Genomic DNA, 13816 nt, shown 5'->3' on the forward strand with positions numbered 1-13816 from the left:
TGTCAATGACACACAGACACACACACTCTCACACAAATGCAACTCGCACACACGTCTGAAGTCTCAGGCAACTGAAACCACACTGCGAGCAGCAGCACCAGTGCATGATGGGAGTGGCAACTGGGTGAGGGTAAGAAGGAGGCTGGAGTGGGGAGGATAGTATGGTGGAGGTGTTGGACAGTGAAATGCTGTAGTTTAAATGAAGGGCAGGACAGAAGGTGGGGAACGGAGGGGGAGGGGGGGGGGGGTGAAATCTGTCATGTGATTTACAAGCTAAGCTGCAACCACTGTGCAGCATTCTCTGCGGGCATGACAACCGACAAGCTGTCTGTCCACATGAATGGCCACTGACAAACTGTGGCCAAGAATCAAGTGGACCACCCTGTGGCTGAACACACTGCCAAACATGATATCCCTCATTTCAATGACTGCTTCACAGCCTGTGCCATAAGGATCCTTCCCACCAACACCAGCTTTTCTGAATTGCACAGGTGGGATCTTTCCCTGCAATACATCCTACGTTCTGTAACTCTCCTGCCCTCAACCTTCGTTAGTCACTGTCCTCACCCATCCAGCCCACTCCCTGTTCCTATTCCAGCACTACACAGCTGTCATTTCACCGCCACACCCAGTCTTTTAATTTCTTTTTATTTCCCTCCTTTCTGTTACTTCCCCCCGCCCCCCCACCTCCGGCCCCCCTGCCCACCCCACCCCCCACCCCCACCCCAACTTCTCTCCAGCCCTCCGTCTAAACTGCAGCACTTCACTGTTCACCACCCTCACCATACTATTCCTCCCCCTCCCTGCCCCAGCCTCCTCCTTACACCCACCCAGTTGCCACTCCAACTGGTGCTGCTGTTCACAGTGTGTTTTCAGTTGCCTGAGACTGTAGACGTGTGTGCGAGTCGCATTTGCATGAATGTGTGTGTGCGTGTGTGTCTGTTGTTGGCAAAGGCATTAATGGATGAAAGCTATAATTGTGTGAATCTTTTTGTTGTGCCTACCATGACTCAGCATCTCCGCTATATGGTGAGTAGAAACTTTCTTTCTCTAATATTGTTACATTCCATACTGGATTTCCCTTGTATATACATGTTCAGTTTGCAATAACACTACAGATATATACTTGGCAAATTTACAAAATTTTAATGGTTGGTAATTTTATCACAATTGACGGGATATATGAATCATTATTGTTATAATTATTTTCAGTGTGTATGTTCCTGTGTGAGCCCTATCAGTAGTGGGACTCCTGGGGAATGAAGAGCTTTTCTGTGTAACACTGTAACCAAGATGTTGGGCCCATTAAAAAAAATATACGTTGACTGATTTTGTCATTAAGATCACATCAAATAATTTAGTGTAGTGGTTAGCACACTGGATTTGCATCGGGAAGCTGATGGTTCAATTCCCATCTGGCCACAAAGTTTTAGGTTTCCTGTGATTTTCTAAATCTCACCAGGCAAATATCAGGTTGGTTCCTTTGAAATGACACGTCTGATTTCCTTCCCCAAACTTCTTTAATCCGAGCTTGTGCTCCATCTCTAATGACCTCATTATTGAGAAGGTGTTTAAACACTAATATTCTATTCCTCTTTAAAGCACTGAACCTGGAAAATGGTCTGATTGTATACTGTATGGCATACAGTTTTGCTGATGAATGTGATATTTCTAGGGGCTGTCTTATTTAAGTATAATCCTTTGCTGCTGATGAGGGGTGAGAGGATCACCTTGAAGATTGCAGCAATCCAATGTTTCAGAATTTGTAGCAACTAAAACACTGTCATAATCGTGGCTAAAAATTTTCAGCTAAAATTGTTATTTGCTACTTTTACGAAACTTTAGGAGACAAGTATATTATTTGTCAGATGCTTCTTAGGTCATGTGAATCAATGCTAGTACTTATACTGCTGCAACTTATCATAATGCTGTTACTCATAAATATGCATGTCCTTTCTTTTTTAGATCAATCTGATGTTGGGTGTAGTGATCAAAACCAGTAAGTTAACAAAATAAAGAAATGAATTCCTTGCTGCTCATTTGCAAGACAAATTCTATAAGTGATTCATTAAATAATTATGTGGCAACATACCATGGTAGGCCAACTCAAAAAAAAAAAAAAAAAAAAAAAAAAAAAAAAAAAAAAAAAAAAAAAAAAAATTAGAAGCCCTATTTGATTTTCTTCTATAATGTTTAGGATGATAACTAGAGTTGTATGTATGGATTCCATAAAGCTATACTGATAATTTGGTGGTAATTAGCTCTTGTTTATGAACCTCTTAGTGGGCTATTACAAAAGGCCTTCTCAATTTTCTCTGAGAAACCACCAATCTGTGCTCCAGGACTATAACTGGTGACATTTTTTTGTGGCCACAATCTTGTACAGGGGTTTCATCATGGCAAAGCTTAGAAGTTTGTTGGAAAATGCCTGTAGTAGAGATTTATAATAAACATCACAGGCTCTGTAATACAGTGTCCTCTTTCTTTCATGAAGGACACCACAGTGCCACAGCATGTCGTCCACTGATAAAGTGGCAGCCCATTGAGTATCATGTGGCAGTTAATTTTCAGCAGCAGTAGAGAAATGTTGCAGCTGAGAGTGGTCCATCTAGATAATGTATTTAGCTGTCTGGTACGTCTGCAATATTTCCACTGCTCCCATAAACAAATTACCTCATGATGCTCAATTTCACTGAGCTGAATTTTATTTGATCCTGCAGGATTACATGGTGTACAGTGAATGTACATGTAGTACAGGACATGTCAAAAATAGAAAACATTCATTATAACATACATCCTAACCATTTTTCTTACATTCTAACATCGTTGATTACAAGTAACAACATATACTAATTTAATGTGATAAGTACTTTTCAACACTGTAAAATTCCTTTTTCACCAGACAGTCTTTGAGGTTCTTTGAAAATTTAGTGACATGTACATTGTCACAAAGTTTTTATGCAGACTTCTTAGTAATTTGATACCTGGATACTGGGGACATTTTTTAAGAACAGTCAGTCGATGGATTATGCTTCTTATGCTGTTCTTCCTCCATGTGTTGTCGGTGTGTAAACTAGCATTTTTAGCCCACTCTGCAACATCTTTTGTTATGCTTATTATAGTTTTATATATGTACAAGAATGTAAAAGTTAAGATGCCTGTCAAAGGGCTGCATCAGTTTGTGGGCTTATAGTCAGTAGAAGTGTAGCTTCTGTGGTTTGTTTTAATTAGATTGCTTTTAGATATGAATTATTCGCCCCTGCGTTACACAAAACGAATCTTCACCATATTAACTGATTTGTTAGACTTATATTAATGCAAACACGAGATCCAACTTTATCTCAGAATCACTTCAGCATATTTTTCTTTTTTAAACATAGTAAGCTAATCTGTAGGAAGGTTAAAAAAGGTTCCCACAAATTATGTAGTGGGTTCTTTCTTTCATTTCAGGAGCCCAAAAATATAAGATATATCTTTATAATGTTTTCTTGATATCTATTTTTAATAAATTATTTCTTTCATAACAGATACAAAAGGAAGTCAAACAAACAAAATTCACCAAAACCATACATAACAATGAGTAATGAAACACTGTAAATGCAATGTCATGATTGTGTTGAGTTTCACATAACTTACAATGGAAATATGCAGTTATAATATATATCCAAGGATAAATCACTATGAATCTAGTAAAAGAGGCACAGAGTAGTTGACAACACTATCCTTCTCACCATTCCCAAAGTGGTATTCCTCTGTCAGACCAAACCAAGCAATGCCCCATATCCACCCCTATTCAACTCCTGCTCCCAAATCCAGACTAATGGGTCATGGGGTAATGTCAGTGTGTATGTATTTGGGGGGGGAGGGGGGGGGTATTTTAGCATTACAAAAAGGTTTTCTCTGGAAGTTTTACTAGTTATCACCCCTCTCCTTGAGCCTACCTCATAGTGATCCATTGACATATGTGTCTTAAGAGTATTATAATTTTCTGTGAAAACTAACTGTAGTACAATTCTGCAAAAACACCATGTCTCTCTGCAAGTTTAATACAGTAGTATGAGAGTAATGTTCATTTTCATCATCCAAAATTTGGGGGGATCCCAGGACGATTTCCAGGTTGAGGAGCGACAACAGTCTCAATGTGCCGTATCCTCACGTCAATTGTGGCCATGTTTGGTGTCAGGAATTCACGCAGAGTGTTTACACCATCACGTGGCAACCGGTCAAATGGATATCCCATGTTACGTCTATCTGGGTACAAACGATTGTGCAGACCACAGTAACTATGAGCCGCACGACAACCAACATCTGGATCAGGCTGCTCCACCTGTTGACAGATTTTCCAGACAAAAATTAAATTATATTATTCAGTAATGATATAAAATGTTCTCATGATTACCAAACATAATTTCATTTTCTCATTATGGACCATAAACAAACAGAAATTTTTTTGTTTGGCTGCTGCGAAACAGTAAGATTTTATAGAATAATAGTATGTTCAGATTTTGTGACTTAAATCTTACGTTTAACAACATAATTTCCAGGTGCTGATTGCATTTCTGTTCCTGTTTCTTATTCATTTAGTTTCTGTTCTGTTTCTATATGATGTAAGACTGTTTTTATTTTAACATGACTTATTTATTCCCAGTAATCTAATGTAAAGCAAAGAAGTTATTGTGTATAATTTGGAGTTTGCCTTGTAGTTTAAAGCAATTTTTCACATATATTGCAAACTGGAGTAAGAACTCAAGTGGACTTACCCTGTCCTGACTGCCATCTGATACCATAACAAAGAACTCAACAGGGAATCCTTCTGGCTGACCCTTGGGTATCAGCATGTGTTGTGGCCATCCACAACCACAATAGGTGTATTGCTGCTCTACTGGTGATGATCCTACTCCAGTAAGATTGCGGAATGTCCGCTCAAATGGTATTGTCACTGATGACTCATCAGAACGGCGTTGTATGACATTACGGCCACTATTCACTGCAACAGGAAAAAACTGCTACTAGGAGACAAACATACATGAATACATACCATGAAATATTATTTTTGCAGAACTGTTCACTGTCAGTTCACACAAGAGGAAGTTCCACTGTGCAAATTGCGCAGTGATCCAAGAAAGTCTGCAAGAATTCATACACAAAATGGCTACTGTCTTTTTTGAGTTCACACACTTTCATGTTTCTGTTCAGCCAGTGTCATGCTTTATCTATCTGTATGTGATAGCATTTTTTTTTTTTTTTGGTTTGAGGTATCTTTCATTATGATTTTCATTTTTAAAAGATGGATGTTTATACCATCCTCTGGTCTGAGCCAAGATCATTGCTCTTCAAGACACTCAAAACTCCAATAATATGCCCAGTAGTAATCACTGAAGCAGGCTTAGAATTTACAGTATAAGAGAAGTGGTAGCAGTTACCAGCTCCCAGCTCAGGAATCCCACATTTGCAGGACCTGCAACCAATCAGGACTGTTCAGCCCCCTAGATGACATGCAGACCATTGGGGTGCATGACTGTTGAGGCAAAACAGATGTCAGGCAATCCTTGCACTATCCACCCCAACCCACACGTATGCTGTGTAGGCCTCTGCCTGGATTGACTATTTCCCTTGTGTCTTATGGAATCAAAATCAAACCCACTAAATTTCACAAACACTCCCAGTGGATTGGGTGCTTGATTGAGCAGTCAGATCCAGCATACTAAGAGGGTCCATGTGACTCAATCATTCATAGTTAATGGAACACATCTACGAGGTGAAAATGTTCTTCAGATAAAGTGACATCAGAAAATTGTACTATCTTTCATACACAGAAACGAATTGAGAAAATTTGTGAACCACTTAAAGGATGTTAAATGGCTACATAATGGTAGGAAATCTTCACCTACACCTTAGGATGAGACTGTATAGCCCCAATTCCATATGCTGTTTCAAATGTGTATCAGAATGTTGGTTTAGCAGCTTGTTGTCAAATACATTTCCCAAGGACCATTCTTCCAGCTAGGCATGCAGGAGAATATGTAAAATGTCTAAGAGTATGGACAATTCACAGTAAAATTGAAGCTTTAAGTTGGGTGGGGGCATCCTTGGACACTCAGTTGATAGGGTGACTTATTAGGCCAATACATTTTACACTCCAAGGTAATTTATAATGTAATTTGACCTTCAGCACTTTCAATATGCACAGCTATGAATTATAGAGACAAAGTGCAGTGCAATACATTATTTACTGAGAGGTCAACAATTAACTGAAGCCTATTTTTCTTATTATTACCGTATTTTTAGTACCAGTTCTTCTATTTTTGTCACCTAAAAATGATCTATTGTCTATTTTACTGTCATATGTTACTTTCAAATGTAACTGAAGACAACAATTGAAAGAAATGCCAAATTTAGTCAACATGTATTGTTTACCTTATCTTACAGACTATAAGACACACATTTTTCTTCGAAAAATTGCCTCCAAAATTCAGGTGCACCCTAAGCTCGAAATTAATATGAAAATTTCCAGAGTCTGATTTAAAATTCCTGCCAGTCTTCAAAATGGCCACATATTTGATGCTTCAGTAAACCTATTTCTATCTGGCAACATTGAATTCAACTGGCAGCAGCAGTGCAGATGTAATGAACATTAGTTGTGGGAGAATCATAAGCTTGCTAACACTGTCTCTCTCAGGCCCTGCCATCACAAACCCAGAACACTGTCATGCCTATAATGTGTCACTGCACTTGACAGTGCCAGTCAACTTGAATTGAAAGTGATTTGTATAATCAGTAACAGTATCATAGTTTTATTAGCAGTGAGTTTCATAATGGAAGAAAATAATAGATATTCATATAATGTGGGCTATAAACTGAAAGTAACTGCATACCCAGAAGAACATGGAAACAGAACACCTGATCGGCATGTCGGGCCTGCACTAAAAGAAAAAACCATTTATGATTGGTTGGCTAGTACAGAAGAACTGAAAAAATTGAATGCAAAATGGCCAAAACTAGAAAGTTGCTACTCACCACATAGTGGAAATGCTGAGTTGCAGATAGGCACAGCAAAATGACTGTCAGAAAATGAGCTTTTGGCCAACAAGGACTTTGTCAGTGCTAGATCACACACACACACACACACACACACACACACACACACACACACACACACACACACTCAAGCAAATGCAACTCACACACACGACTGCAGTCTCTGGCTGCTGAGGCCACACTGCGAGCAGCAGCACATGTTGGGAGATGCAACTGGGTAGTGGGGGTAGGAAGGAGGCTGGGGTGGGAGGGGAAGGGATGCAGGGTAGGTGCAGGGGATGGTAAATGTGAAATGTGTGAATTGTGTTTTATTCATCTCATGACATGCATTTGCAATCCATTTGGTTTGCGTACAGGAGAAATGTCAAAAATTTATAAAACAGTTACAGTGATTTTTACATGAATAAATAATAGCAGTATAATAAATCTTAACACTATAAGGATATTTCTTGGAATGTGTAACACATTATATCCAGCTCAAATTTCCAGTTTGTCCTGCATGAATTCATCCACTGAGTACTAACACTTCAGTGTGCATCAACTTGTTCCCTTTTAATTTATTACACATTTTCATTCGCATGTACGAGGTCCCTGGGCATACAGTCTGAGGCGGTGGGTGGGGAGCATAAAATTTTCTTTGTTTCTAGTATCATGTGAAAGGACAAAATGGTTTCCCTCCGATAATTCACGTCTGGTGTACAAAAATATAATAATCTCATATATGTATAAGGATGACAGAGTTTTCTAAATAATGGTCAACATGGTTCTTTGTGATTTGCAGTGCACATATTTTGAATGATTTTTTTCTGTATTTTTATTATCTGCACTATGTTTGTCAAGTTACTCAAAAAAGGAATACCATAACTAATAATGGATTCGAAATAGCATGTATATGCTACTTTTCGTGTGTCCATGTCAGTTGCAGTTGATAATATTTGCACTGCAAATGCAAAGCCACTCAGTTTGTTTGCCAGGTATTCAATGTGTGCCTGCCAGTTCAAATTTTTATCTACATTTAAAGTGCTGCTTGTGGGAGCATACAGGGACGAGGTGGTGAGTAGCAACTATCCTTTTCATAATACTGTTATTTTCGATCCTGGATTTTCCATTGTAAAAACTAGAAAGTGACATACTGAAATGGATTCAAGGACACTATCAAAATGACACTGGAACTGACTCAAAAATGATTCAAATACATGCCTGTAAGCTAGCACTACAGTGGAACTTAACAAACAGTAAGTGTTGTTTTGGTTGGTGTTACAGGTTTATGAATTAGTTAGTTAGTTGGTTGCATGTTCGATTGATCAGTCGCATGGTACGGTAGCCGTTATGATGTGGAATGTGTCAAGTGCACAAGGAATGCACATATGAAACAAGATATTTCTATTATTTACCCCATTCCCTTAAATTATAGATTTATTTATTCCTATTCAGGAATTCATCTATGGTATAGAAAGAGTTGTCAAGGAGATATGATTTCAATTTATTTTTGAAGCTATTACTGCAGTCTGTCAGACATTTTATTTCATCTGGTAATTTGTCGAAAATTTTTATAGCAGCATATTTTACCCGTTTATGAGCCACAGATAGGTTGAGTAAAGGATAGTGTAAGTCCTTCTTTTTTCTGGTATTATAATCATGAATGTCACTGTTGTTTTTAAATTGGTCCATGTTGTTGAGAACAAATTTCATTTGTGAGTAAATGTAATGTGAGGGTGCTGTAAGAATTCCCAATCTTTTAAAAAGATGCCTACAAGATGTGCGACTATGAACCCCACATTATTCTAACCACTTTCTTTTGAGCAGTGAATACTTTGTCTAAATGTTGAGTTACCCCAAAACATTATTCTGTATGACATCAGAGAGTGAAAGTATGCAAAGTATGTTAGCTTACTAATTTCTATATCCTCAAAATTGGCAATTGCTCTGAAGATTCTCATCTAGCTGTACACCCAAAAACTTAGTATGCTCCCACACTGCTTACTGATTCTGTGGTTGTGTTATATTTATTGAAGGAACTGTACCTTTTGCAGCAGAAAATTGTATGTACTGTGTTTTTTTTCAAAGTTTAGGGCAAGCCCATTTGCAGAAAACCAATTAATGACTTTTCCAAAGGCGCTATTTGTAGCATTTTCAATTGGAGTTTCTTTTACTGGATTAATATAGATCCTTGTATCATCAGCAAACAGTGTCACTTCAGCTTCCTGTTTCAGAGAGGGAGGGAGGTCATTCACATATACAAGAACAGAAGGGGACCCATGATTGAACCCTGTGGAACACCTAATGTAATTTCACCCCAGTTAGATGAAGTGGAAAACTCATTTAAATCATTTGACTCATATAAGGAAACTTTTTGCTTCCTGTTCTGTAGGTATGACTTAAACTACTCATATGCTATTTCATTTATACCATAGAATTGTAATTTCTGTAACATAATGTCATGGTTCACACAATCAAATGCTTTGGACAAGTCACAGAAAATTTCTATTGGTGACATTTTACTATTTAAAGTCTCTATTATGTAGACAGTGAAATTGTATATTGCTGTCTCAGTGGAACAGCATTTTTGAAATCCGAACTCTGATTTACTAAGTATCCCATTACTGTTGAGATGGCTAACCACTTTTGAGTACATTATTTTCTCAAAGATTCTTGAAAATGCTATAAGCAAGGATACTGGCCGATAATTATTGACATCTGTGGTGTCCCCCTTTTTGTAGAGATGCCTGACAATGGCATATTTTAACCTGTCTGGGAAAATACCTTGAGTCAGTGATGCATTACATATGTGACTCAGAACATCAGCTGTAATTGCTCCACATTGTTTTAATATCTTAAGAGACGTCATCTACTCCAACAGAACATTTACTTTTCATAGATTTAATAATTTTATTTATTTCACAAGAGGTTATAAGGTGAAACTTAATCTTACTAAAGTTTTTCAAAACAGACTCTTCCATGCACTGCCTGGCTTTTTCTTTTAAACTGTTCTCACCAATTTTTTCTCCTGCACTTAATAAATGGTTGTTAAATACATTAGCTACTTGTGTACTGTTGGTTAAGATGGTCTTGTTCTCTTTAATAGTTATACTACCTACCCTAGCGGTTACTTTTTCTGTCTCCCTTCTAACAACATTCCATACTGATTTTGTTTTATTGCCAGTGTTGTTAATTTCTTCTCTAACCTACATATTTCTTGATTACCTTACAACTTTTCTCAGTATGTTACAATAATTTTTATAGTGTAAAACTACTTCTGGATCTTTACTAGTTCTTGCTGTCTCATACAGTTTTCTTTTTCTTTCTGAAGGCACTTTAATACCTTTAGTAATCCAAGGTTTCTTGAAAAGTGTGTGGTGTTACATTTACTAATTCTCTTTGGGAACCAATGTTCAAAGAGGGATATAAATGTATCAAGAAATATGTTTCATTTATCATTAGCATTTGGCTCATTATATACATCTCCCCAATTTCTTAAGCTTTCTCTGAAGTGCTCTATCGATACTGGGTTGAGTGACCTCACACTTTTACTTAAAGGTTTCTGAACTGTACACCCTGTTAGGTTTTGTAAGTTAATCAGTTATGCATCATGGTCTGACAATCCATTTCCCACAGGGAAAGCATATGTTTGTTCTACATCCTATTTCTGTACAAATACATTATCTGTTAACGTGCTACTGTCTTGAGCTATATGTGTAGGGAAATCGATCACTGATTCTAAGTTATATATTGTTAATAACACTTCTAGTTCACTTTTCCTATCAGGATTACTTAGAAAGTTTACATTGAAATCACCACAGATTAATAACTTCTCCTTTTTGTCTGAAAGACAGCACAATAGGGAGTCAAACTTTTTTATGAACAGCTCCCAGTCTCCTAATGGGGACATGTACACTGTTACTAATATCAGTACTACAATACCTAGCAGAAGTTCACATGCACAAACCTCAATGTGCTGATCAACACAAAATTTGCTTACTTCTAGAGTTTTGCATTTATACCCTTGTTTTATGAAAATGGCAACTCCTCCTTTATCGATCCAAGATCTACAAGTGTAAGATGTTAAATTATACCCACCTATACTGACACTATCCATGCCCACAGTTACTTGGTGTTCAGACAGAGTATATCAATCTCATTCTCATCTTTGAGATCATATAAACACACTAATAGCTCATCTGCTTTATTTTTTATTCCCCTGATATTTTGATGAAGTAAGTTGATACTGTCCTTAGCTTTACCCCTATTTATTGTACATGAAGTTTCTTTTATTCTATTTATCTTGATTGTCATCTGTCTGGACTTTGGCTTTAACCTAAAAAACCTGTCTGCCTGGACCCATTAACCACAGGGATCACCCCTTGTGTGACTGTGGATCCCCTTACAGTTTCTGCTAATAAAGAAGCTAACTTATTTTTCCCCGTCCTATTCAGGTGCAGGCCATGTGTAGTGTATCCCCACCTACCAATAGCATATACTGGAACAACACTTATGCGAGATTTTGCCAGTGTCTGGAGCATCCTGTTCTGCTCAGTGTTAACATGCCTTACGGCAGTGTTTACCCAGGGCTGATCATGGCGCTGAAAGACCTCCACAAACCTCACATTTATGTGCTCAGTTTCTGCTCATATTTTATCCAGGTCACTCCTAATACTGTATCTTGGATTCATAGCCAGGCTGTTTCCTGCTCCCCCAACTATAATTACCTGATCTTCCTTCTCAAAGTCGCTGCATAGCTGACCTAAGTTTTCTGTTACCTGGCTAAGGCTAGCACTTGGTTTCACAAAACTTGTGTTCTGGTACCCTGCACCTAATTTCTCCTGAAACAGCTAGCCCACACCCCTCCCATGACTGCTGCCTATAAGCAGAATTCTTATTTTCCTATTCTGGTTTGTTCCCAACCTGTCTTTTTTTCTTCAAGCTAATATTCTGCTTCAACCTACTTTCAACTACATCTGGATGAGGCCCTTCCTCCACTTCAAATAGCAAGCCAAACTGATTTACTAATTGAATTTCTGGAGTTTTTTCAAGTGTTTCCCTTTTTCGCCCTTTGTTTGCTGCCTTTTCCCAGTTCCCAGAATCTTTTTCCTCCCTTAACCTACATAATTCCAAGTTCACGTTTTCTAATTCAGCCTTAAGGGCACAAATTTTTGCCTCCTGTTCAGCGATTTTTCTGTCCTGTCTACATAATCTACATTGCCAAGGAAGAGCCTCATTTTCTACCCTCATTTCCTCACCACTACATCCGCCCCAATGAAACCATAACTTACAGTCTACACAGAACACCCCATCTTTCAAATTTGTCACAAATGGTTTGATAGGCAAACTTAACACAAAAGCAGAGAATAAGTTGGCAGAAGACCACAGCAGTTTCGTAGCCTACTAATCCGTAAATAAACACTAATATAAACAAATTTTAAACTTACTTCCAAAAGTTTTAACTACCTAAACTCTGTATGACCAAAGTGAATTAATTTGACTTTGAAGCAATAACGCTAGGCAAAACGAAAATCTACACTTGCGTGAAATTTACGCCTAAAAAACATAAACATAACTAGCAACTACCGGCCTTTTATAAAATACTTCCTTTTCAATCTAAATTTGTTCAGAAGAGCGAAACCTTCAATAGATAGCCTAGAGAAGAAGTATATACGCCTAGAGAAGACACTAGTCTAAAATGTAATATTAACTAAATTAGCTCTTATTTCAATATTAATTACTTAACTTAGCAAGAGATTCATACACATGTGTCTGCCGAGCTCCAGAGATAATGAAGCATCATGGAATTAGCATGCAAACCAAAACCAAAATTCTTCAGAAAATGCCACAAAAGTATGAAGAGAAAATATTATCTTTCCAGTGCTTTATTGTTCAACATCGAAAGAAAACCAGTTTGGAACTAAGCCCAATGGCAAATATGAACAGATCTCCTCTGTTATTTGCAGTGCCAAGTAACAGAACTGTTGCCATGAAAGACACTAAAACTGTAATTATAAAAACAAGTGGGTATGAAAAAATACAGTACACTATTGTCTTTACATGTTGTGCTGATGGTACTAAACTTAATACAGTCATAATTTTCAAGCACAAAACAATCCCAAACCCTTCTGAAATACTGCCAGGTGTTGTTGCTCAAGTACATGATAAGGGTTGGATGGACAAGGCTGGTATAAAATTATGGATTAACAGTGTGAGAGGTAATGAAAGGTGCTTTATTGAAGAAAAGATCTCTTCTTGTGCTAGATCAGCTTAGTAGTCATTTCAAAAATTCTGTGAAAGAGAAATTGAGACAGGGAAATACAGAGCTTACTGTTATTCTGGAAGGACTTACTTCACATTTGCTACCTCTCAGTAAATAAACCATTTAAAGAGTGCAGACGACAGGAATGGAACAAATAGACAGCAGATTAAACCCAACAGGAATTCATGCTGAAGAGAGCTTTAAAATGACCTACAATCAAATAAACGTATCAGTGGATAAAACAGTCATGATAAAGAGTGAGAGAAGACATTATTGTTAGATCTTTCATGCAGTGCGCCATAAGTAACGTTTTCCATGGCAGTGAAGACCATTTTATACAAGAACAGGACAATGATAAAGACAAAGAGGAAGAAGAAGCAAAAGAAAGTTCAGATGATGATTTCCAGAGATTTTAAAGATCAGTTTGGTTTTATAAACTATGAATTTCTTTTTAGTCTGACTTTGAAGTCTAATAATAAAAATGGTAAAAATGTTATTAAAAATGGTTAAAAGTTAAATTGTGTCTTGTAGTCCATT

At 37.5% G+C, this 13816-nt stretch overlaps 1 protein-coding gene across 1 annotated transcript in view; it reads right to left on the reverse strand.

The window, feature by feature from the left end:
- Positions 1–3621: 3621 nt before the first annotated feature.
- LOC126101082 (phenoloxidase 2-like) overlaps positions 3622–13816 on the reverse strand; it is a 99166-nt gene continuing 88971 nt past the window's right edge. Inside the window, exons 12-13 of the mRNA XM_049911760.1 lie at positions 4761–4987; positions 3622–4327 (exon numbers count right to left, since the gene is read on the reverse strand). Of these exons, the coding sequence (XP_049767717.1) occupies positions 4079–4327; positions 4761–4987 (476 nt within the window). The 3' untranslated portion in view covers positions 3622–4078. The remainder of the gene's footprint in view (positions 4328–4760; positions 4988–13816) is intronic.

Source organism: Schistocerca cancellata, chromosome 9 (assembly GCF_023864275.1).
Source record: "Schistocerca cancellata isolate TAMUIC-IGC-003103 chromosome 9, iqSchCanc2.1, whole genome shotgun sequence".
NCBI classification, from domain to species: Eukaryota; Metazoa; Arthropoda; class Insecta; order Orthoptera; family Acrididae; genus Schistocerca; species Schistocerca cancellata.